General features: G+C 57.6%; 2 protein-coding genes across 4 annotated transcripts in view; one reads left to right on the top strand and one right to left on the bottom strand.

Annotated features, from left to right (window-relative positions):
- LOC106493254 (receptor-type tyrosine-protein phosphatase mu-like) overlaps positions 1-12113 on the top strand; it is a 30910-nt gene extending 18797 nt beyond the window's left edge. The window contains exons 11-30 of the mRNA XM_067316232.1: positions 99-345; positions 602-641; positions 1681-1786; positions 1976-2043; positions 2317-2462; positions 2602-2689; positions 3308-3378; positions 3835-3871; positions 4799-4896; positions 5399-5515; positions 5918-6075; positions 6153-6288; positions 7083-7232; positions 7661-7760; positions 8319-8398; positions 9306-9440; positions 9833-9958; positions 10091-10248; positions 10534-10669; positions 11244-12113. Coding sequence (XP_067172333.1) covers positions 99-345; positions 602-641; positions 1681-1786; positions 1976-2043; positions 2317-2462; positions 2602-2689; positions 3308-3378; positions 3835-3871; positions 4799-4896; positions 5399-5515; positions 5918-6075; positions 6153-6288; positions 7083-7232; positions 7661-7760; positions 8319-8398; positions 9306-9440; positions 9833-9958; positions 10091-10248; positions 10534-10669; positions 11244-11318 — 2272 coding nt within the window. The 3' untranslated portion in view covers positions 11319-12113. The remainder of the gene's footprint in view (positions 1-98; positions 346-601; positions 642-1680; positions 1787-1975; positions 2044-2316; positions 2463-2601; positions 2690-3307; positions 3379-3834; positions 3872-4798; positions 4897-5398; positions 5516-5917; positions 6076-6152; positions 6289-7082; positions 7233-7660; positions 7761-8318; positions 8399-9305; positions 9441-9832; positions 9959-10090; positions 10249-10533; positions 10670-11243) is intronic.
- Positions 12114-12501: 388 nt separating this feature from the next.
- LOC136995305 (receptor-type tyrosine-protein phosphatase U-like) lies at positions 12502-22042 on the bottom strand. 3 transcript variants are annotated; one of them, XM_067315624.1, is made up of 11 exons: positions 21880-22042; positions 19701-19943; positions 17864-18154; positions 17409-17506; positions 15895-16087; positions 15479-15590; positions 15108-15354; positions 14812-14851; positions 14100-14202; positions 13647-13693; positions 12502-13015 (listed from the first exon to the last, which is right to left on the bottom strand). In XM_067315624.1, the coding sequence occupies exons 1-10, from the start codon at positions 21989-21991 to the stop codon at positions 13651-13653; spliced, it is 1482 nt and encodes a 493-aa protein (XP_067171725.1). In that variant the 5' UTR covers positions 21992-22042; the 3' UTR covers positions 12502-13015; positions 13647-13650. The 3 variants fall into 3 exon arrangements, 2 of the variants coding, with proteins under 2 accessions (XP_067171725.1, XP_067171726.1); XM_067315625.1 differs by having other exon boundaries at positions 12502-12710; XR_010886867.1 differs by lacking the exons at positions 12502-13015; positions 14812-14851.
- Positions 22043-24532: the final 2490 nt, after the last annotated feature.

The following is a 24532-nucleotide window of genomic DNA, read 5'->3' as shown; positions in this document are numbered from 1 at the left end:
CTGCTCTCCGTCCCGGGAAGCCTTTCCCCCACGGCTGCCTCCGCTCTGCTCTCCCGCTGCCCATGCCCCCCGGCCCCTCTGACAGCCGTGCCTTGCAGGGAGCACCAGCTCATCGTTGCTGTGACCCAGGACACCGCTGCGGAGGCAGGCGTCTGCTCGGAGGAGCTGCAGCCCTTCGACGCCAGCCTGCAGCACCGTGCCTACGTGGCCGCGGTGCTCAACCTCACAGCCCCCACCGACTTTGTGCTGGGTGATGGGACTCACCAGCACGGTTACTACAACGCTCCGCTCCAGCCGGATAGAAACTACACGGTCCTTCTCCGCCTCGTCCGCCGCCAGCAGCAGGTAGCCTCTCGCGGGGCTCGGGGCTCGGGCTCGGGCAGAGCCTGCTCCTTCCCCAGGCCCTGTCGCCAGCGGAGCAGTGAGAGGGGCTGCTCCTGCCCCACGCACTGAAAGCCGGGGCGCCTTGGCAGCACGGTCCCGCTGGGGAGCTTCGGCCACAGCTGGGGCGTTTTGTGGCCCTGGGGGGGAGGTCTTTGCTCCCGGGAACTGGCAGCTGGGCAGCAGTGGCCTGAGCTCTCCCTCCTGTCTCCTCCAACAGGCAGAGAAGTTCACCTGTGTTTGCTACAGCTTCTCTGTTGGTAAGTGGGCTCCTCTCTTCCAGGCTGGGCTCAGCCCCACACCCTGTGCCCGAGGCACCCTCCCGCATCCTGCCTTTTCCCAGCCTGGCCGCTTCCCTTGGAGAGGGTTTGGCCGCTCCCAAGGGCAGTGGGGTCTTGGTGTGGGGGGCAGAGGAAACCTTTTGTTTCTCTTACAAGTAGGTGCTACCATAACCAGCTCTCACTTCCATGATCTTCCACACTCCTATGATCTTGAGACTCTGGTGGATGGGTTTAGGGCAATCTTTGGCCACTTGCACAGGTGTTTGCTGGCCTCCCTCCAGGCCTCTGTCCCCATGGTATTTACTGCTCATTTCTATCATGATGTCAGAGCTGGATGGTCTCTAGGACTGGCTGGACACCCCTGGTCTTGTCCTGGTGCCGAGACCTGTGCTGCAGCTGACACTGTAGCATAGGGTGCACTGCTAGGAATAAAAATCCTCCTTCTCCCAGTTGCCTCCCAGGGCCACTGACTCTTGCTCACCCTCACCCGCCCCAGCATGATGCTGTGGTGCTGCTAGGACAGGAAGGCTTCGGGCTGGCCAGGAGCATGCACAGCCCATCTCTGACAGCTCTTCCAGATGCTGAAAGCGGCATGCCTTCCCTGGGAAAGGGTTCTGGAGAGGATGGGCAGAGCAGCTGACACACATCATTGCTCTGGCAATGGAGGGTGGCCTGCAAGGCGTGGCACAGCTGGCAGTCATGGGTATTGTGCATCTATGCCATCGTCTCATATTGCATATTAGTCTTAGTGATCTCTGGTACATGTGCAGCCCCACTAATGCAAACACCTCACCAGGCTCTGGCCATAGCAGGGGACAGTCAGAGAGGCAGTGTTCATGCTGAAGGGTATTATGCCAGGCAAGCGTCTTATCTTCCTGCTCTGTCTTAGCTGTTTTCCAGCACAAAGCCTGTGGTGGGAGGTGAGAAAAACTGCTTTCCTCCCCACTGCCCCAGTGGGATGTCCCACTGCCTGGTTTGGGCTGTGCAGGAACCTGAGTCTGGGCTGTGCTGGTTGCAGGGCAGGAGCCGATTCCTCAGCTAGGCAGGATGGTGGTGGTTATGGCAGTAGCGCTGGTCGTGGCACTCCTGGCCCTGGGGATTTTGCTGCTCTTCCTACTCTTCAGGTCAGTATGTGCCTCACCTCTCCTGCTCTCTGTGCTGCCATGGGACATCCAGCTCCCTGTACTGCGGGGCAATGTGCAGAGTGGACCGGAAGATAAAGCAAGGTGGGAGGCAGGGTTGTTACATGGACAATGTCCTCTCCTCTGTCTCTCACTTCTGCTGGTCTATGGGTCTGACTTGCTGTTTTGCAGGAGGAAGCGCAACAGTTCAAAAACCTGTGAGAGCAACAGCACTATCCCCCTGAGAAGATGTCGAGGAGGTGCAGTATGAGCAGAGAACCTGATAGCCCTGTCTGGACGGGCTCTCTGTTAAAAACACAGGCAGAGGGTTCTGAGGTCCTTACAGGAGCAAAGGGGTCAGAGCTGGCTGGCAAGGGGAAGGGACACCTCCCAAGGAGAGAAGAACCTGCATGTGGAGGGCTTTGGTGGGGTCCTGCCCACCACAATGACAGTCTGGTCCCAACCTCAAAGGTCCCACTCCCAAGGCCAGGCATCAGATGCAGGCTAAATTACTGACCTCATGGTCCCCATAGGTACGAACAAGATGAATACACGGATCCCAGTGGAGGAACTGCTGGAGGCTCTGAAAAGGTTCAAGAGGGAAGAAGTAGAGGCAGAGCAGACAGAGGATGAATCAGACACCGAGAGACACGGCGCTGGGCGTCTGGGAGAGTATCAGGTCTGGTTTAGCTTTGCTTGCCCGTTTGGTTGCACTGTCCATCCAGACCCAACCTCTCCTTGGATACATGATACAGACGGCCTTGGCCAGCCTCAGAACATGTGCTAATCCAGAGTGTGCTCATCTTCTTCCCCTGCAGAAACTGGTCTCCACTTTGTTGCATCCCTGTGATGCTGGGAAGGAACTATGTAATCAGGGCAAAAACCGCTACAAGAACATCGTCCCATGTAAGCAGAGCCTCCCAGGAGTTGTCACAGGGATTTGGAGGGGGGCTAGGCAGTACAGGCACTGGGTGGGTGTAAGTGCCCCTCCAGCTGTTCAACAGCGCTGAGCTCCTCCTCTCATTTCAGTGACCCTGTAGTCACTGAAATCCACAGGGTTTTCCCCAAATCGTAGTGTTGGCTCTACAATTCTATATGCAACTGGAGAATCCTCTTCTGCTCCTTAAGTCTCCCTGCAAACTTAATTATGCATGCACTTGTATATCTGTTCCTGCTGTCAGACATTGCTGAATGCTGCTGTGTCCCATCCAGAGGTGGCTATTGTGGGAAAGTGGAGGGAGTGATCCAATTTTAATTAAAGATTAAAACTGTTCTGGGCCCCACTTAGTGTGTATATTGGCCTTTGCATTAACAGTCTCCCGCATGCATTGCACTTCTTCCTGCGCTCTGTCACCCTTCATTTCTTTAACTATTCTTTCAAATGTGTCTTGAGGCCTGAAGTGCTGCTGAGGAGGGAGCAGCAGTCCTGGGGTTTCCTAAATCACACCCCCCCTCCTTAAACAGTCACTTCTGCTGCTGCCCCAAAGGGGCAGTCCACTACCTCCTGTCTCCCTTCTCTTTCAGATGATCACTGCCGTGTGGTGCTGCAGTCCTCTGACACAGGCAATGGCTACATCAATGCCAGCTACGTGGAGGTAGGTAGGGAGAAATTGCTGCTCTGCAGGGGGCAAGGGAGATACCAGCTATCTTACTGCACTGGGCGGGGACAGTCCTTCTCACACTGGTGGCCCAAGGACTGGCACTTGTCCTGGGTCCTGGGTGGTGTCCTGTCCACCACCATTGCTGCCCTCAGGTGTTGGCAGATCCTGGGCTATCATTCTTCTTGCATCCTCCCTGAGCTATCTGGAGGAGTCTGGATTTGTGTGCAACTCTCATCCTTAACAAAAAGGGACCACGCTCACAGCAGGGGGGACAGGAATGGAGATGTCATCCTTGGATATTGGCTGTCCATGCTGACCAAGAGTGGTGCTGTTGGACATGCTGTGCTGAGCGCTCTTGGCTCTGGAGCCTGTGGGAAGTGGTCATTTATTTTACTCTTTGTTCAATGTTTAATGCATGTGATCAGAGCTCTTTAAATCTCCCTCCCACAGAGCTACCGGAGTCCACGCTTCTTCATAGCAGCTCAAGGTGGGTGCTTACAGCCCTGGGAATTGCCCAGAGCTGGCACAGGGCCCTGTGTGTACTTGGGAGAAGCTTGTCCCAGCTCTGAGTCCTTTGGGGTGTGCAGAATTGGGACAGCAGCAGAGGAACTGTTAATGGCTCAGTCTGGGGACCTGTATTTCCTGGGTCTCTGACTCAGCTGGTGGCCACTGCTGCTGAGCATGGAAGGCCTTGGTGGCACTTCAGCAGTGGCTAGACCACAGAAGAAGGCTGTGATCTGATCTCTGGACTGCCCAAGCTAAGGACCTGGTGGGAACATGTTGCAGCTCCTCCCACCTGCAAACCTGCCCTATCTCCTGTGGAGACTGGTGTGACAGGTCTGGCCTTCATATGGGACAACCTGCAAATGCCTGCACTGTTAGTGTTCCTGGAAGCCTGGTCCCTGTGATGGCACAGAACCAGGATGGATTAGTCTGCTCTGGGCAGCATGCAATGAGGGGTCCCAAAGGCTCCATGCAAGCTGCTGAGATACTTTTCAGGAAATAAGACCCTAAATGTGGGAGCAGCTCACGGTCACCTTAGGGGTCTGGCTGAGAAAGGCTGCACGTTGCACTGCCGCAAGACTCTGCCCAGCCCTCTGGCCGCTGGACCCCAATAGGCCACCTGGAAGCACCTGCAGCAGTAGTGAGTCCCCAGCATGCCCTGGGCACACCTGCCCTCCCTCTTCCCTGTCCCCTTCTCTAACATGGGTGCTGGAGCCAAGGTACCCAGCCATCCTTGTTAGGTGCTGCTGTCCCCAGGCTGTTCAGTGTTTGTCCCTGGGCAGAGGGAAAGCCAGGACTGCTCCGTAGCCTGGGACCATCTGCCCTACCCTGAGCATCTGTGCAGTGGCTGAGAGCAGCCACACTGCCATGGCCTGGACAGTGACATGAGGCTCTCCTCTTCCTCCCCAAGGCCCCTTGCCTGGAACGGTGGTGGATTTCTGGCAGATGATCTGGCAGGAGAAGACTTCAGTCATTGTGATGCTGACAGACTTAGTGGAGCAGAACAAGGTAGAGAAACCATCTCAGTCTCTGCTCACCCTGGGCCTCACCAGGGTCCAGGCTTCCTTGCTTGCTTTGCTTTGCTTTGATGCAGGCATCAATAAGAGCAGAGAGAGCAGCTGCACACCAGAGCCCTTCCCTGCTCCAGAGCTGCCTGCTCCTGGTGGGAGCTCACCACCCTCCACCTGATATAGGGGATTGACCCTTGGGAGCACGAGAGAGGGAAAGGGCCTGCCATCGAAGCACATGTCCCCAGGGAGCAGGCTGCTGCCCCAGGAAGCACGTAGCAGCACCCTGGGTGTAGGCAGCATCAGGAAAGTCTCCAATGCTAGGGGAACATGTCAGCCCTGGTCAAGACCTGGGGTTCCACCTGAGCCATAGATCAGTTATTGCACTATCTATTGCCTGCCCAAGCAGAACAGTGATACAGAGGATGCAGTGTACAGCTGCTGGCTTGTAACACTCCCCTAATGAGTTTGCTAGTTCTTAGGGGGCTCGATTCTCTTGACAGACCAAGTGTGAGAAGTACTGGCCAGAGCAGGAGCAGGTCTATGGGGACTTCACAGTTGCACTCAACAACACGAGGACCACCACAGGCCTTGTCACACGCATATTCCGCCTGCAGAAGGTAAGACTGGCATGTAGCTGTTGGGGATGCAGGGTGTTTCTGGGAGTTCAGCATCTGGTAGGAGCTGTTGGCTGAGAAACCCTGTAATCAGCCTTGCCGGGTCTCCAGCACAGACAGGTCAGCAAATGCTCTGAGTTAACTGTTCTCAGTGTGGGGAAATAGAGAATAAAGTGAATTGTGTGGCTGTGTGCTTGGTGAATTTGCTCAGAGTCCTCATCCTTGTTGTGCCCACTGTTGTCTGAGCTATGGTGTATCAGTCAGTGTGGTGGATGTGCTGGTGCACCCCTGCCATGGTTTTCTCCACTACTCCCTATGTATTGGCCTGCAATTATTTGCACAGCTTTCTGGGATGGTTCCTGCTCCCTGCTCTCAGCCATGTCTCCCTTTTCTCCCTCTCTGCAGACAGGCTGTGCTCTCCCAAGACTGGTGGAGCAGTTTCACTACTTGCTATGGCCAGACCATGGGGTCCCCAGAAACCCTACCCAGCTCCTGTGCTTAGTGGAGAAGGTGAACAAGCGGGTGTCAGAAGACCCTACTGGCCCTGTGCTGGTGCACTGCAGGTACGAGGCTGGGAGTGCTTGGGTGCTGAGGCAAGGGTGGCCACGGCAGCACTGATTCCCCTTTTCTGTGTTCTCAGTGCGGGTATTGGGCGGACGGGTACCTTCATCGCCCTGGACTTCCTCCTGAAGATGGCGAAGGCTGAGGGCAAGGTGGATGTGTTCCGGTGTGTGCAGAGACTGAGGGAGCAGCGGATCAGCATGGTGCAGACCAAGGTGCGGAGAGTTACTTGCCCCCTGCATGCTGCAGGCTGCAGATCACAGCTTCTGGTTCCCACCCTTTCCAGGGATGTGGCCGCACAAAGCCTCACAAGCTGGACGGTGCATGGTCTAGCCACAGAGACTGGGGCTACCAGGTGACTGAGGCTGCAGGTTCTTGTTTTCAAAGTGGTGTCCAAACCTAGGCAGCATCCATGCTCTCTTGAGACCCTCTGAAGTGGTAGCAGCCTTTGTATGCACCAGTCATCCTGGTATGGAAGGGCTGTCTTGTAGGCAAGGCAGATGTGTGAGAATCCACATTTCCTTCAGGCTTGCAGGAAATCTGCCCTCGTGGCATCCTCTGGGCATCAGTGTCCTGGCTGAGGGACTTTCTTCCCATGGCCTGTTCAGTGCTAGGACCCCACAGAGGGGATCTATAGAGTGGGCAAGGTTTCTCGGCCCCTTGAAGAGGAGGAGCTGTTCACTGTTTTTTCTGAGTTTCCTTCCTCAGAGCAGGGGTCTGGACTGAGAGGGAACACTGAACCACAGGAAGATGGCCTTATCTGGGTCATTTCATTTGCTGGCTGGCCCTCAGCGATGCCTCGGTGGTTTTTGGCCTCAGGGACCCCACAGCAAGGGGTGGTGAAGGGCCACATATGTGGAGTTCTGTCCAGTGTGACGGCTGGTGGCCCAGATTCCCAGGGGTCCCCATGCTGTGGCCCTGGGTGCAAACAGGTGGAACTGGTCTGGGCTGTGCAGCTGACCCGTGATCCCGGGTCTGGGCTGTGCAGCTGACCCGTGATCCCGTGCAGGAGCAGTATGCCTTCTTGTACGAGGTGCTGCTTGAAGGCCTGCTCTGCGGCAGTACCGGGGTCCCAGTGGAGAGTGTCATCAGCCACATCAGCTCCCTACGAGAAGCTGAGACCCAGAGGCAGAACAACACCCTTGAGAAGGAGTTTAAGGTACCATGGGATTTTATTCTGGGGCAAGCTGTAGGGATTACAGATGTTACTTTGGCTGGCTCTAAGGCAAGTCTGAGCTTCATTAGGGGAAATCACACCATTGGGCTCTCCTGCCAGAGCTTGCTGACTGCTGGACAGAGCCTCTCCCTCTGTGTGTCTTGGTGTCCGGAGGTGGGGTCGGCGAGCTGCCAGGCTCACGTCTTTGAGGCTGTGCCAAGGGTGGCTGCATATGCAGCTCCCCATGTTCTCACTTCCTTTATTGCAAAGGATCTTGTGCTGACAAGGCTGGTCTCTGGTATCTCCACCCACCTTGCTGCTCCCCTTCAGCAGTGGGAGGGAGATGGGGAGAGCATTTCTTTGGGGACACATAAATGGGAGGGGGGAGGCTGCTGATAAGCCAGAATGGCTCAGCTGAATCATCCCTTCAGGCCCTGCAGAAGTTTTCCGAGTTGTTCCAGCTCCTGCCATGCAGAGAAGCGGAGAAACCCAGCAACCAGCCCAAGAACCGCAAGCCAGGGATCCTGCCAGGTACTGCTGGCAGGGCTGGGCTGTCCTCGCCCTGTGATCCAGCAATTGAGAGCAGTATGGGGGAGGTGATGCTGCCCTCAGCCCTGCTGCTTGCCTCCCCAGCACCACGCCACTGCCAGGCTCTGCCCAGGGGGACCAAGTGCCACTTTCTGGCTGACAATACTCGGTGTAGACTAGACCGATCTGTCTGTATGAGCAAAGCCTCATCCAGCCCTCCCCGCTTCCTTCTGTGCCTGCCGGACTTGTGGGTTCATGGGCTACCCCTGGGATAAACACACCCCTGGGTCAATTCTGTCCCAGAATTGGGCATCAGGAAGCAATTGGGAGGGCGATGCTGCTGTTCCTTAGTGCCTCCACTCACGTGGGCTCAGGACATCCTGTGACAGGCAGCCCTGAGTCCTCCTGGCCCTGGGGCTGGTGGTGCCTGCTCATCCAGGCCTCTCCAGCCCGTGCTGCAGGGAGTCATGCTGACCCCCATCACTTGCAAGGAAAGCCCCGGGGCCTCTGTGCAGGGAAAGGATGGCTCACCCTTTCTCTCTCTGCCTCTTGCCTCCACAGCGGATTCCTGCCGGCCCATCCTCATGTCCTCACTGAACGCAGATGGTTCACCAGGTTATATCAATGCAGTGTTCGCTGACGTAAGGCTCCAGCCTCAGCAGGGGTCTGGAGCTGCTGGGAGCAGCAAAGGCTTGCAGGGCCCCACAGGCACCACCTCTTGAGGCAGGGCTAGACCGTGGCTCCCTGGTTTGATGTGTCCCGGTGCTGGGGCTTCCTCTCAGTGACTGTTTCCCAGCGTCTGGGCCCTGCTGCCAGGAGATGGCCTCAGTGATCAGCCTAAACCCTGCCTGTGCTGGCTGCCTCCTGGCACACAGCTCAGCAGGCTGCTATACAGCCTCTGGCATTTGCCTGCTGTGAGGAGGGCCCAGGTGTGATGAGCTGAGGGGGCAGAGGGATGCAAACCTGCTCTGAGCAGGGCTGCAGTGGCCTGCATCTCCCTGGGCTCTGTTTCTGGGACTGCAGAGCAGCCTAATTCGACATTCAACCTTATAGAGGTTGCTCAGGTACCTGTCCAATGTGGTTACTACAGGGACTGGGGATACTGGCAATAACCCCAGGTCCCAGTGGGATGGATCCATGGGGACTGACTGTTTCCTTCAGCTCTGTGAGGACCTGCAGGAGGAAGCTGTTCTCCCCATCTCCTATCGTCCTGTCACCCACCTGCAGACTCACCCCTCAGGGACCGAGTATCTGCCGTCCCCAGGGCTCAACATCAGCTCGGGCGGGGGGGGGGAGGGGGGGTACGTGTGGAAATTTCCCATCAGGGATGCTCCTGCCCCTTGCACTGCTAGGGAGGGCCAGGGTTACCCCTGCCCACACGCACAGCAGCCGGGAACCACTGCTAGAGGTATCCCCTCTGCGGTAAGGCTGTCCTTGCGCAGGGCTGGAAACAGCAGCCCAGCTGGGAGGAGGCAGGGACCTTTTGCTGTGATTAGAGGGGCTCAAAGGGGGTGGGTTATGTGACCTCCTCCCCGGTCTGTTTTGTAGACATACACTGAGGAAGACAGACTCATCATCACCCAACTGCCATTTCTGGCCACGCTGGTGGATTTCTGGGCTCTGGTCTGGGATTACACCTGCACTTCGGTGGTTGTGCTAAACCAACTCCAGGAGCTGGACCAGGTCAGCAGCCCACAAGCCTCCCTCCCCTCCCCAGGCTCACCATGGGGCCAGGCAGTGTGTTTTCTGCCCTGAGCCCCCTGCAGCTCTTCTCATAAGGCACTACAGTGATGGGGTCTCCCCACTGTCATGGCGTGGGCTATAGCAAGGGAGGAAGGGGCATACTTTGGGTTTTGCTTACTCCTGCCCAGGTGTCCTTTCTGTGGGGGTGGTTTTTTTTCTGACTGCTTCTCTGTGGGTTGGTTGGTCCCAAGTGCATGGCAGGCAGAGCACCCCTGTGCTCGCTGCGATTTGTGGGCGAAGGGCTGGCCTGAGTGTACCCATGCGAGCACTGCTGAGCTCTGCTATGCATGTCAGTTGAGGCAGTGTGTGATAACGTGTGTGTCACTCCCCAGACGTACGTGGAGTTCTGGCCCACCCAGGGGGAAGCTATTTATGGCCGTTTCCATGTCCAGCTGATCTCAGAGGAGCCTGGAGCTGGCTTTACAGTCCGGACACTTGCTCTGACCAACAAGCAGCAGGTGGGCCCTTTGCACAGAGACGGTGAAGTGAGATCAGTCCTTGTGAGAGCTGGGAGTACTGGCAGGGCTCCAGCATCAGCAGGTTTTGCTCTGGGATTGAAGTCACAGCTCACTGCCTTTCTTCCCTGCTAGCCCAAGAAATCTGCACTGAAAGTCCAGTTCTGTCAGCTGGAGGACTGGCCCATGCAGCAGCGCCTTCCCCCATGCCCTGCCACCATCATCAGCCTGCTGGGGAAGGTGGAAACACACCAGCGACAGAGCAAAGATGCACACATACTCGTCACTTGTTGGTGAGCGAGGTCTCTAGCAGGGGCAGCTGTGGCACAGTCCAGGCTGCATCATCAAACCTGGGTCACAGCTCCAGTCTCAGCCAAGGGGAAGAGTGGACTTGTGGACAAGGGTTCAGCTGTGTTCATGGGAGGAAGGCTTCCCCATGGAGGCTGGCTTCATGCAGGATCTGTATATGAAACCATGCTGAGAGCCCCAGGCCTGTGTGGCTAGCAGGACACCCCCCAAGGCTCAGTACTACCAGGTGATCCCAGGCCAAGTGATTCTCCACTTGCACTTCTCCGCAGGGACGGTGCCAGTCGGAGTGGGATCTTCTGTGCTGCCAGTTTCTTCTGTGAGCAAATCCAAAGCGAGGGGCTGGTGGATGTGTCCCAGGCTGTGAGGATGCTGAAGAGGCGGCGGAGACAGCTGGTTAAGGATGTGGTAGGTACTGACTCCAAACCCAGCTGGGGATGGCAACATCAGAGCAAGGGCCTTAGCCTGAGCAGTCCTGGCAGCTACGCCAGAACCTGTGTGTTCAGATCCTTCTGGGGAAGATGAGACCTCTGGAAACCTTACTTTTTCCTTGCTGGGACATACCCAACCCACTCAGCAGGAGGCTCTGCAGGACCACATGGGTGCTGGAGCATCCCACAGGCTGAGCTGCCCCTTGTTGGTCCGTAGGCCCTGCTCAGCTGAGGGCTGAACCAGTGGGTGCTTAGGTGCCTGCATGGCACCTACCTCCCAGTTAGGTGCTAGAAGCCATGATGGGATAAGCACTCTGGATGGGTGTGAGCAGCAGATACTTTGTGCTGTGGATGCTGGTTTTCCTCTTGCTGCCCCTCAGCTCACTGGAGCACACACCGGTGATTTCTCTGTGGGGGAAGGTGGGCTGCAAGGGGGAGGAGGAGCGTAGGCTGTATCTGTGTGAGGCTCGCTCAGAAAGCTGTCAGCAACCAGGCTTGGCTTCCATGACAAGGGTTCATGCACCGTGTACTCATGTGTGTCCTGTCCACAGGAGCAATATCGGCTCTGCTACGAACTAGCCCTCAGTTACTTGAATTCATTTGAAACCTATGGAAACTTCAAGTAGAGGCATGACCACAGCCCATCTCTGGCCAGGACTTCCAGCTCTCTTGACAGCTCTCTGCCAGTGACTGTGGAAACCAGAGGAGATGAGATGGGTGTACACAGCCCCAAGATGCTTTACTCCTGTATCCTCTGCAGCTGGACAGGGCAGTCTGGACTGTCTCCAAATTGTGCTGTCACCGACCAGGCTTTGAAGCAGGAACCCTGCCCTTTTCCCAGAATTTGGGCAGGAACTTACCTAGCATCACAGCCTGAGTGTGCAGGCCAGAGAGGAGGCACCGAGACTTGACCTGTTTGTGCCCGGGATAGAGAGAACTAGCTGCCCTGCCCTGCAGGCAGCTGCATGGGAAAAAAGGTTGCTCCACCAACACAAAACTGTTCCACCAGGGGATCATCAAACTTCTATCAGATACACAGGGCTCAGGAGCCCAGTCTTACTGTCCTGCACAAAGTCCAAGGCCAAGAAGAGCCAGGGGAAGGAAAAGCCACCACCCCATAGGACTATCCTGGTTGAAAACCCCTTCCTCAAGTGCTGTCTTGTTGACATTGATTGTCCCAGGTGCTGTAGCTTTGCCAGCTCTGGGGAGGCTCCTTCACCAGCCTATCTGTCTCCACCATGGCAGTCCGAGGTTGCAGCATTTAAGCTTGGGTACCCTTGATGCTATACCCACAGTTTACCTCCCAGGAGGGGCTGCTGCACCTTGGAGACTGGTTCTGCCAGAGCTGCTCAAAGGGGAAGGGGCCTTAGAGCCAGGGCTGAATCCCTGATTCTGTTCTGTGTCTTACCAGTAAAGGCTCTGTGCTGGCCATTGTGGCGTCAAGCTCGGACCTTCACTGTTCTTCCAGAGATGATCAGGCGTGGGGGCAGCAGAGGAGCGAAGAGCATGCAGGTCCCCCAGCTCTGCTCACAGCACAGGCATGGGCCACAGTCTTGCCCAAGGTGTGCACAGGAGAGCACCGCCTTTCCCTGATTCCTACCATGCGCCCCATACAAATGCATGTGAGAGCTGCTTAGCACAGCTGTGGGGAATCAGGCGTGCCGTCAGATTCAGGTCCAGGCCAGGGGGTCATGGCTGCCCTGCTCCCAGCCTCCCTTCCCCAAGATGCAGTTAACTCAGCTTCCCATGGGAGATGTGACCCTATAAGGGCAATGAGAGGACCAGGTAGGAGCTGTAGCAGGGCAGGCAGCACCCTCCAAACCACAAGCCTTTATTGGTTTTCTGGACACAGCAGGAAGAGTGGTGAGGGCCAAATCTGAGCAGAGCTATGGGTGTGGCTGGATAGCAGCACATGGAGCAGGGAGAGGGGTTGGGAGTCCAGCTGGAGACAGCAGCACAAGCCAAACCTTAGCCTGAGCCCATAAAATTCAAGGGCTAGGAAGCCTTGTTTCCAGTTCCTGTTTCCAGGAAATCAAAAAAGAAAGCAAAGCCTCAAAAAAAGGAACTCTAAGAAGTCTCATCAAAATATGCCAAGCATTACATCAGTAAGTGAAGGATGGGGCGAGGTAGGGGGTTCAGGGAACAAAAAGCTCACAGCCTTTCCTTGGCTTTGCATTTTCCTCTTGCTCTGCTGAACTGGATGAGGGCTCCCAGGGCTGGTCACAGTCATAGGAGGGGCTGGGGAGCCTGGGGTGCCATCAGCACCTACCCAGGGACATCCTCCTCCTCTTCTCCACTCCCTCACTGCTCCGCCCGTCTCCTGCTGTCGTGAACAGATATGGGGTGTTGGCTCCCAGGGCAGAGGCTGCCTGGGGCCCTTGGCAGTGTGGGGAGGTCCCCCCGCCACAGCTGCCTGAATGGGCGAGTGTCTGAGACAGGCTGGAGTGCTGGGCAGTGCACGGTCCCAACCCTGTCACCAGCTGTGCCCACCCACAGGTCCCTAGAGGCGGCCAGGGTGTCCCAGACATGCACATGTGAAAGCAGCCAGTCCCCGGGGCCTGCCCCTCCTGCAATACCTCCCAGCAGAGCTTTCCCCATCACAGGGGAGGGTCAGCCCTCCCCGGGCCCTGCCCACAATCCTGGGTCCCTCCAAAGGGCAAGAGACGAGTCTCCCCTTTGGGTGCTCCTCTTTGCTTGTCCCTGCCGCTGTGCCAGGCTGGGCAGACGTGCCTGGAGCCTCGCTGGCTGCAGCCTGGGGCCCAGCGGGGAGAGTCATCTTGACTATCCAGGGGACCAGAGAGCTGGGGTAAAAATGGGACGTGTCACCCCAGGATGGCAGAGGATGAGCAGATGTTTCTGCCAAGGACCAGGCCCTCCTGGAGGAGAACTGCTGCCCACCTCAGCCCTGCAGCCATCTCTGCGATGGTGGCCCCAGGGAGATGCATTTTTCCTACCTTTTTAATTGTTCCCCTTGGTTTGGCTGATCAAGGCCTTCTTTCTCCTGGGAAGACAAAAGGCAATCCTGAGAGGGGCAAGGCTGACATTGCCCAGGGCCCTGCCAACCCCAGCAGCAGAGGGAGGGAGGGCTTTGCACCCTTCTGCTCTTGGCCTCCCACAAACTGGCAGAAGAGTTGCCCACCAGCACCTCGAGGGACAGCAGCAGTGGCAGGAAGAGTCACAGGGAATGGGGGCTCTTGGTGCCTGTGGCCCCTGCCACAGCCCCAGGGAAGATGTTCACGAGCCCCAGGCAGGAGCCCTACCAGCTGAGTGGGGCTGGGACCAGCCGGCTGCATCCACATCACCCAGAAAGTGGAAGCAGCAGGGGAGAGGACCCTCTCCAGCCCCAGCTGCCCCCAGCACACAAAGGCCTGCAACAGAGCAGTGATCCAGGCCCCTCAGCCACTCACCTGGACAGCACAAACCACAGGATCCCTGCAGACAGGAAGGCCAACACCAAGAGCACAGCAACCACTATGACCGCAGTCCAGGGCCATGGGGCCGGGGCTTGCCCTGCAGCTAACAGAGAGCCGGGGGTGGGTGTCACTGCCTGGGGAATGGGTCCATGAGGGCCCCCACCCTTGGCATTGGGTGTGAGCACATGTGTGCGCACTTGGGTGTCTGGGCTCTGCCATCCTGGCTGCTGCAGGGACAGGCAGTGAAGCCCAGTCATGCCCTGCCTTGCAGGGAGCTAGGAAACAATTCAGCTCTGCGTCTCCTTCCACCCTCTCTGCTGGCACTGCCACATCTCTGGCTCTTTGCTCTGGGTCTTTGAAAGGGCAGGAAGGCACAATCCCCAGTCAACAAGGCCAACACATCCGAGGGGCTTACTCCATGAGGGGACTATGATCTTCCCATGCTGAGCCTCAGCTGGGCACTTTCCTAGAACCCTTCCCCACACACAACTCTGTGGACCAGGATTCTTCTGGGATGGAGGAACACCCACATGTAAGAGAAATAAAAGGTTTCCTCTGCCCCCCACACCAAGACCCCACTGCCCTTGGGAGCGGCCAAACCCTCTCCAAGGGAAGCGGCCAGGCTGGGAAAAGGCAGGATGCGGGAGGGTGCCTCGGGCACAGGGTGTGGGGCTGAGCCCAGCCTGGAAGAGAGGAGCCCACTTACCAACAGAGAAGCTGTAGCAAACACAGGTGAACTTCTCTGCCTGTTGGAGGAGACAGGAGGGAGAGCTCAGGCCACTGCTGCCCAGCTGCCAGTTCCCGGGAGCAAAGACCTCCCCCCCAGGGCCACAAAACGCCCCAGCTGTGGCCGAAGCTCCCCAGCGGGACCGTGCTGCCAAGGCGCCCCGGCTTTCAGTGCGTGGGGCAGGAGCAGCCCCTCTCACTGCTCCGCTGGCGACAGGGCCTGGGGAAGGAGCAGGCTCTGCCCGAGCCCGAGCCCCGAGCCCCGCGAGAGGCTACCTGCTGCTGGCGGCGGACGAGGCGGAGAAGGACCGTGTAGTTTCTATCCGGCTGGAGCGGAGCGTTGTAGTAACCGTGCTGGTGAGTCCCATCACCCAGCACAAAGTCGGTGGGGGCTGTGAGGTTGAGCACCGCGGCCACGTAGGCACGGTGCTGCAGGCTGGCGTCGAAGGGCTGCAGCTCCTCCGAGCAGACGCCTGCCTCCGCAGCGGTGTCCTGGGTCACAGCAACGATGAGCTGGTGCTCCCTGCAAGGCACGGCTGTCAGAGGGGCCGGGGGGCATGGGCAGCGGGAGAGCAGAGCGGAGGCAGCCGTGGGGGAAAGGCTTCCCGGGACGGAGAGCAGCCGAGCTCCCCAGGGGCTGCACTCACCTCACCGCCGCGTGGGGCTGGGCGATGGGGCGGAGGGGAAGCACGGCCGTCCCTTGGGATGGGGAGATGTCACGAGCGCCGCAGGAGCTGACGTTGAGAGGGGCGGCGGTGCCTGACGGGGAACCAGAGGGCCCAGGCTCAGCAGGCAGCAGAGCACGGAGGGGCCCTGCGCGGCGCAGGCAGCAGCCCGCGGGCAGCGCAGGCTGCAGAGCTGCCCCGGCTGGTGCGGCCGAGGCCGCGCAGCCGTTCTGCGAGACGGGGGCGGCGCTGGGGCCTGACTGCCCCCGCATCTGCCCTGGCAGAGCTGCTGGTGCAGCCTGGGGCTCAGCAGGGGGGGCAGGCCCCCGCCGCCCCGCTGCACGGCCGCCTGCCGCGCTCCGCGGTCGCCACAGAGGGACCCCGTGCGGACCCCTTACCCCAGTCGCTGCTCAGAAATTCCTGGCGTGACACATCCCCGGCACCGGCAGCCGTGAGGCCCTGCACCGTCACCACGTACGTGCGCTCAGGTCGGTGGTCCGGCAGCGCGTGCTCGGTGACAGAGCCGTTCACCCTCAGCCGCTCAATCTCCAGGAAGCCGCCCTCGTGTGCGCTCCTGGCCGTGATGCTCAGCTGCAGGAGGGCAGAGAGCTGGAGGCGAGCAGCACTGACCTCTTGCTCGGGGCCAAGGCAGCCCGGCAGCAACATGCTCATGGGGCAGCTGCCCCTGGCGCTCCAGGACGCCGCATCCCCTGCAAGGGCAGGGAAAGCTCGGGGGGTGCAGTGACCCTGAGAAGGGCCCCACGTAGGGTTGCCTGGGCCCTGCATAGGGTTGTCTGGGCCCCACGTTGGAAGCACCAGGCTCACGGGAGCATGGCAACATGGAGGTGACTCATTTGGAGAGGGGATGGCAGAATTCCCCGCAAGGGATGTCAATCAAGGCTCTCCAAGTGCCACTGGGTCATCTGAACGTCACCTGAGAGCCCATGCCCAGCCCTGCTGCTGCAGGGATGCTTACGGAAATGCTATCTTGGAAACGCGCAAGGGAGCATTGATTCAAAGCCACAGACATGGTTCTTGCCGCAAGCCCCGGTGTCTGGGAGCAGAAAGCCAGCTGGCACGGACTCCCAAAGCTCCGGTGGCCTGGTCTTTGCAATGCAGCCGTGGCCCCACTTCTGTGGCTCCTTCAGGAAAGAGCTCACGGGGGGAGAAGCAGCAGCACGTTGGGGCCCCCTTTCACCCTACAGACAGGTCTGTCCTCAGAGAGGCCACAGAGCACGCTGGTAAGAGAGTCAGGCACCAAATACCAGAAAGCAGGACTACGCTGAGCAAAGAGCCCTGACTGATCAGAAAGACGAGGCACTTCTCGCCACGCAGGGAGGGCAATTCAAAGGAACTATGAACCTCTCCCAGTGAAGCCGGGCATTTCGGAGGAGCGCTCGTCAGCTGAGAGGAATCTGCTGCACCAGAGGTTCACCAGCAGAGCAGCAAGCAGGAGGAGGGGGTTGCTCAGAGCAGTCCTTTGCTCTCAGAACTGGACAAGGTTTTCCAAGAAATCCCAGTAAGGCAGGAAACATATCTTATCTCCAGGTGGCTATGAGCTGGCTACCCCCGTGGCCTGTAAGCCAATGAACACGCCACGAAGTGCTGCACACCAATCTGCAAAGCCATCCAAACACCAGGCTCTGCACAGTCAAGAGGAAGCCCGTGGGGCAGGGGGCACCCAGCACTTCTCCAGACAGCACCGGAGCAGGAGGAACAAAGACTGGGTGTAGAAAACGCTCAGGCTTGTTAGAGCATGAAATTCACCTCAGCAGGACCGGACATGGGGGAACTGTGGGCCATCACAGCTTTACCCTCCCTGCTCTCCCCACCTGCATGCCCAGAGCAGCCGAGGCAGGACACCCCTGGGGAGGGGAGGGAGTACCCCTGTGAGTCCGGGGTAGCCTGGTACCTGGTATCCAAGGATCTCCCCTTTGCAGGAGGGCAGCGCATTCCACCTGAGCGACCCGGTGCTGCGATCCAGTGACAGATTCTCCACTTTGTCCGGCACTGGAAGCACAGGAGGACGGAGTCACGCACTGGGCCGGGGAATGGGGCTGAGGCCAGAGCAGGGTGCAGGCAGCTCCTGGTCCAGAGGACACCCTGCAAACTGACCCCCCAAGCAGGCTCTGCTCCCCAAAAGGGCAGACATACTGCTGCAGCTGGTGTGTCGGGGACGGTGAGCAAGGCATGTGCTCTGCTCTAGGGCCCTGCACAGTCCCTGCCCCAAATCCCTGCAGGCCCCAATCTCAGGACCATCACTGCAGGGAGTAGCTGCAGAGGAAAAGGTGCATTTACCAGCCTCCCCCACCTGTGACACAGCCCAGGACTGTCCTGTCCTTGCTGCACTTGCCCATGGACACATACCTGTTTCCTCTGTCCGGAATTGCCACGTGAACAGGACCGTGCTGGGGGGCAAGGAGATGGTGACACTGTACTCAGTGAAGGGCTGCAGAGGGGGGCAGGTAAATGTTCCCTTCTGGCCCTGTAGCATCTCCTCTCCCGTGACCTCCTCAGCCTCACAGGGAGGGGAGGAAGGCCCGGCAAGGCGGCACATGGCCCGCATGTGCTGGCAGGTGTCAGGGAACATGCAGGTCCAGTTCAGTTTGATACTGGTAGCAGAAACTTCCGAGGTCCCAGGGACAACCTGGAGAAGTTCTGTGAAGGAAACATTGCAAGTGCGTCATTTCCTTCCCTTCCCCTCCTGCCTTTGCAAGGAGGCTGCAGTCAGAGCACCCTGCTCCCCACCCAGCAGGTAAGAAGAAGCAGCACGAGGCTGACTGCAGTCCCTTCATGTCTCTGAGTTGGGGAGCAGGGCTCATGGGTTTGGGATCCTGGTGTGCTAAGAAGACAGGCATGGCTTAACAGGTGTATGCACTGATTGCCATTGCTCAAGGCAGCTGTCCCCCCTCAGTGTTTGTGGGTCCAAGCAGTTCCACAGCCAAGTATATTTGGCTGTTGGAGAACTAGCCTTTCCATGCTGTGGATAAGACCCAAGAGAAGGGGGGGATCCTGTGTCCTGGCACTGTATGAGGAGGGATGGAGCTCTGGGACACAGTACAGAGGAGCTCTCCCCACAACATTTCCAGGGAGGGGATGAGGGGAAGAAAGATCCCACATTGCTTCCCCTAGGCCTCCTGGGAAAGGCCAGGAAGAGCAGGGAGCTCCAGGGACTCTGGGCACCAGGGAGGGCACTGTCCAACCAGCATTTGGTTCAGGGGCCTCCAAGCTCCCACCACCTAGCCTGGGTGTGTGCTGCCGGACAGGCCAACACAGGGTCGAAGGGACAAGGCAGGACACCCTGAAAACTTGGCCCAGGCATGGAGATTCACCCCATGGCCCCTGCTCATGGATCACAGACTGTCAGAGGAGCATCATCCCCTTCCTCTCCAGCCCACATCCCCTACTGCCCTTGCTCAGAGCTGCTAGTGGGGAACCAACCCTGAGCCCTCTCGCTTTGGCCCAGTCAGAGGGCATGCAGCAAGCTGGGCAGCAGCAGAGGGCTAATTGTCACCCAAGCTTTGGCGACATCTAACTGGGATTCTCAAACACCACAAGATCACCCTACCCTCCCTTGGCAGGGATCTCAGTGCCCCAAGCTGCGACTACATGGCACTGAGCCTGAGCCCAGCATGGAGCAGGGCCCATGGGGGGATCAGTAAGTGGGGAGCAGGTTGGAGCACTACCACAACTGCATGGGACACAGGCAGCAGAGCCCACCACAGTTGTGATTCAGTGCAGCCCACAGCCTGCACCGCACATACCTCTTCCCTGCCCAACGCTTTATCCTCTCTCCCCCCAGCAAATACTCTTGGCTTACCAGGGCCAAAAGCCCTCAAGGAGCCCCACGTCACCCACACACCATCACCACAAGCCTCCTGCACACACAAGAACTGAAGGCTGGACTCCTGCATGCCCAGCACCCTGCCCTGGCCTGTTGTGAGCATGCTCTCTCAGACCCTTCATGACAGCACCCGAAGGCACAAACGTTGGCACTGGCCACTTTCCACTCCAAGGTGCGCCTGGCAACCTTGGACAAGGACAGGGTAGGCTTAGGGACTCCATCAGGACTGCCTTCAGCAGCACCTACTGTTTCCCTAGCCTGGCAGAGAGGCTGAAACTTTGTGTGCACGCACAGCCTGCATTTTCCTGTTCAGGGAGGGCAGAGCAGGGCAGTCAGGAGAGATCCTGAAGCCTCCCTTACCGATGCATTCCACGTTAGACCGAATGCGGATCCAGCCAGCTGTGCCATTCCTCCCCATCCAAACTTCTCTGTATACAGGTTTCCCGTGACTGATAGACTGGACTTCACTTGCACATTTGACCTCAGTGAAGGACGGCTGCAGACCCTCGGGGCACCTCAGCACCACCTCTTCATTCTTCCTGTAATTCACCTGGTGTGGTGACAGCTGGAGTCTTCGATCCCACTGGGGTCTTTGGCATGTTTCTGGCAGAGGCAAAAGGGGGTGCATGTTAATCAGGGTTGCAGGATGACCAGGTGGGGCAGGGCAGATGATGGGGGTGTCAGGAGTCACCCGTGATGGAGTCCAGCCCCCAAAAGGGAGACACACCCCTTGGTCATGACAAGACGCCTCAGCCAGGCCTGCTGGGAGGTGGCTCTCCTTGAGCACATGAAGCAGGAATGACCACTCATCCACGAACTTCTCTGCTCTGCCCTTGTGTCCGTGGACACTCTCAGCCCTCCACCACATCCCGCAGCAAAGAGATTCCTGAGAGAATCACCCTGCAAGAGCAGACCCCCTTTTCCCCTCATTTTGACCTGCCACCCGCCCAGCACAGGCTGCTGTCCCCCCCCGTCCCCCTCAGCCCCCAGGTCGGCCTGCCCCTCACGTCCCCAACGCATGGCCACTCCTGCTGGGCTGCACCTCTTTCCAGGCACGGTTCTTCCTCCCTCCCGAAGGCGAAGGCGTGGGAGATGCCCTCCTGCCGCCATGCCTGGTCGCTCACTTCCACAGCAATAACACAGCTCTTCTGCTGTCCCTGTGCTGGCTCACTCTGTCCCTCTGTTGCTCCCTTCCTGCCCATGTCCCCATGCAGCTGGGACATGGGGCCTTCTCCGTTCAGGTCCTCTGCTTTACCCCAGCTCCTGCCCCTGCCCCTTTCCCCTGCCACAAGCCCTGCTCCTTTGGCCCCTGTCCTCCTCCTGGCTCTGCCCATCCTTGCTGCACTCTCCCTCCTCCCGGGCTGAGGAGAGCACAGGTAGAGAGCAGGCGCATAGCGTGTCCCAACAGTGTGCTGAGTGCTGCAAGGGCAGGTTTTGTCGTGAGGATTCCTGTGGGCAGTGATGCTCGCACCTGCAAAGGGAGCAATTCCCATGCCAGCCTCTGCAAGGGTCTCTGCAAGTTCTCAGGGTGCCTATAATATGAATTTCCCTATCCTAATGGGACATAGACTATATCTGACAAGTTTCATTGCATCTTCTGAACAGCCACAAAGAAGTACAAACTTGGCTGTGAAGCAAAAGCCGATTAAGAGAAGGTTTTGCTTTTGAACAGCCTTGGTTACAGAAGACAAGGGATGCCCAGCTGAGAACCGCAAACAGCAGATGTGCCCTAGCAACACGTCACTGCCTGTGCACTTCCTCCGGTCTAGAGGCACACAGTCCCACCCCATGCCCAGGCCCATCTAGCTCAGCAAAGTGACAGGCTGTTCCTTTTGCTCTACTCTCAGCAGGGACAGTGTCCCAGGTGCATATTTGCCTTCTGCCAAGGCTTAACGTGTAAGGTTGGGTCTGTCTAAGCATCCTTCTGGTCTGTGCATGGCAATGAGCAGGGTTGTTACCTTCTCCGGGATGGATTTTCAGTGCAGGATGTGACTAGTCCCTGACTGTCCAGCCTCATCCTATCTTTCTCACACTACCCCCAACACAGCCACGTGGCACCCTAGCTCCTGTCCCCACGGGTCTCCCGGAAAGAGCAGGCATCCCAGATGACACAGGAGCTCAGGCACCCAGCTGGACTCCATCTCACAGGTTTCAAGGTCTTTGTTGAGCACCAGCAACCAGGTCTCCTGTAATGGGGACAGTGCTCTGATGGCCACACACTCAGGCTTCACCTGCACACCTTGCAAAGAGAGCTGGCCACCTCCTGCTCCCAGGGATACTGCCCCTTCCCAGAGGAATTCTGCAGCCCCATGCTCTTGGAGACTTTCCCAGCACACCAAGGCTTGCGGCCCTCCATCCCCAAATGCAGCTTCATGTCACCACAGTCTGGCTGAGGTACAGGTGTCTTGGGCCCTGGCATGGGCACCAGCTCCAGTCCTCTCAGATACAGCTATTGCATGCTGAACCTGGTAAAGATGCACAGCAAACTTACAGGAAGGGGAGCAGCCAAACCTCCTCTTGCACAGTGAGAAGCTCTTACCTGTTTCCTGGGGTCTTCCTTGGTCTTTAGGACCAGGCTCCTCCTTTCCCTGTGCAGCCCTCAGAGGTGCAAGGACCAGAAGAAGGGCCAGAGCCAGCCCTCTCAAAACCATGTTAGCATAAAGTCCTAGGGCAGGACTGAAATCTCAGCACCACCCGCTGCCTTTCAGCTCATGCAAGAGAATGCAAGAGAGTACAACCACAGGAAGGAAACAACCACGCGGGTAAATTGCATGTGTTGCAAGAGTCTTCCTCTTTGGAGAGGGAACCTCCCACTGGTGTCAGAGCTGCTACCTCCTGTTGTTTGTGTGCCACGGGGCATCCAGGCGCAGGCTCTCACCAGGAGGACCCCTGTCACTAGGATACCAGGGTTGCTCCACAAACCCTCCTGGTAACCAGAGTGTACTCAAGAAACACTGCTCACACTTCTGACACTATATCTGCATGCTTCCCAAAGTCATTGCTTGCAGTCATGGGCTTTTTGAGCTCTAACAAATCACCGCACTTTTCCCTCAATGATCACAGCAGTTTGAGGTCCTCTGAGAAGGTATGAAAAGAGCTGTCAAGAGTCAGTGATGGGAAGACAGGTGAACTCCAAAGAACACCTCAAGGCTGGAAAAGGTCCTTGACCCTTCTGAAAAACACATTAAACCCACACTAAGCCTCTTCACAGAATCACAGAGTGGCTGAGGTTAGAAGGGACCTCTGGAGATCATCTAGTCCAAACCCCCTGCTCTAGGGTGTTATGTGTGAAGTCAGGGTAGACACCATCCACAGCTCTCCCCTCATCTACCCAGCTAGTCATTCCACCATAGAAAGCTGTCAGGTTGGTTAACCTGAGGTCCAGCAGAGCATCTCTCCCTGTTGCCTCCCCTGTCACCTGTATCCAGAAGTTGTCATCAATGCTCTCCAAGAACCTCCTGGATTGCCTGTGCCCTGTTCTGTTGCCCCTCCAGGAGATATTGGCATGGTTAAAGACTCCCAGGAGGACCAGGGCCTGCAAACACGAGGCTACTTCCAGCTGTCTGCAGAAGCCCTCATCTACTTCTTCTTCCTAATCAGGTGGCCACAGCACACACCCGCAACAGTATCATCCATGCTAGTCTGCCCCTTAATCGTGATCCATAAGCTCTTTGTCAGCCCATCACCCACCCCCACTGCTTTTCTCTGCCACCAGCACCTCCCATGGGCTCAGGTGGCAGACAGGATCTTTCGACATGGTAGGGACTTCTCTGGGTGCTCCAAAGTTTGGGCCAGAACCCCAACGCTGCCTCACTCACGTTCCCCGAGTGTCCCACCCTTGAAGCCACCACCAGGCTCTGCTCATTGCTACTTTCCAGCTCACTCACTGTCACTTGGTCTCACACTTCCGTGAGTCCCAGCTCCCAGTGCTGTTGCAGCTCTGGGCAACACACACTCTGCCCTGGCTCCAGCTGGCTGTTCTTCAGAGACTGCCAGAGATGATCCATACCCACTGGAAAACCACAAACACAAGGAGCTACTCAGGAAAGCCATGCAGCTACAGACATTTCCACCTCTACGCTGTCCAGGTGAGGCTGAGGCAGGGTCTCCCAGGTGGCTCATGAGTCCCCTTCCTTCTCCCCTGCCAGGGCCATGTGCCCAGGGAATGATCTGCCTCCCCGCGGATGGTCCTTGGTCTAACTTTGAGGAAGAGCTGCCGGGCTGTAAGGTTGGCTCTGAAACCTGCATCATGTTGCAAGCTGTAGGTTGTGCTCTTTTTTGCGCAAAACTATTACGTGAGGATGCTGTGCTGAAATCTCTGGGGCTTCCTGATTGCAGCATGCCTAAGTCACCTCACTGCCTGCCAATCCTTCACCAAGCAGGGATGCCCCTATTGCTGCAATCTTCTCTTTCAAATGCCAGTGTCCCCAAACCCTGGCAGCAAAAAGACTGAATCCTCCCCACAAAACTGCTTTTTTTCCCCCTTTGCTATGCTTTATTCTCAGACCCCTGCAACTAGAGAACGTCAGAACAAAAAAAGAGTCACTTACCTGTGTAGATTGCAGTTACTGTGGAGGGTAAAGGATGGTGGTAGAATTTAACAGAAGAACAACCAGTGAGAGACCACACATGCACATCTGTGTAGCTGCATGCGAGAGGTGCATGCACAGAAATCAAACAGCCATGGGATCTGGCTCTGGAGGCTTCCTCATCGGAGCAGGAACCTCCGTCTGCCTCAGAGCTGCCTCCTTCCTTCCTTCCTCGGAGGTCATGGAGGCATCATGTGCAAGGTTCTGGGCTTTTGAGATCTCCTGGGTGGCCTGGCTCAGCCCAGCCTGGTCCCCAGCTGGCTCAGGCTACCATCACTTAATCCTGCTCAGAGACATCCCAAAGCTTTCTCAAACCTCCCCTGGTCAGTTGCCTGCCAGTGGAGGCTGTTCCTGAGCCTCCCTGCTCCCCTGTTTGGAAACATTTTCTTAGCCCCCACAGGAAAGTTATTCCAACCAGACTGTCCTCTGTTCTCCACGCGGGACAGCCTCACATGTGCAGAGAGGCCATGTCCATTGGTTCCCAAAACTGTGACCCCAGAATGGATTTGATGGTGCAGTGCAGAAGCAGCTGCAGACAGCGTCTGGTACAGGACTGATGCACAAGGGCACCAAAATCCTGGAGGATATGCCAATATTCGGTAA

This window comes from Apteryx mantelli, chromosome Z, assembly GCF_036417845.1.
Source record: "Apteryx mantelli isolate bAptMan1 chromosome Z, bAptMan1.hap1, whole genome shotgun sequence".
NCBI classification, from domain to species: domain Eukaryota; kingdom Metazoa; phylum Chordata; class Aves; order Apterygiformes; family Apterygidae; genus Apteryx; species Apteryx mantelli.
Note: the sequence above shows the minus strand (reverse complement) of the source record. Positions and strands in the feature narration are given on the sequence as shown.

Coding starts and splice junctions, on each gene's coding strand:
- LOC136995305 (XM_067315624.1), bottom strand. CDS start 21,991: ATGGTTTTGAGAGGGCTGGCTCTGGCCCTTCTTCTGGTCCTTGCACCT. Junction 18,155..19,700: donor GTCTAACGTGGAATGCATCG/GTAAGGGAGGCT, acceptor TTTCCTTCACAG/AACTTCTCCAGGTTGTCCCT. Junction 13,694..14,099: donor CTGTGGTTTGTGCTGTCCAG/GTGAGTGGCTGA, acceptor TTGTCTTCCCAG/GAGAAAGAAGGCCTTGATCA.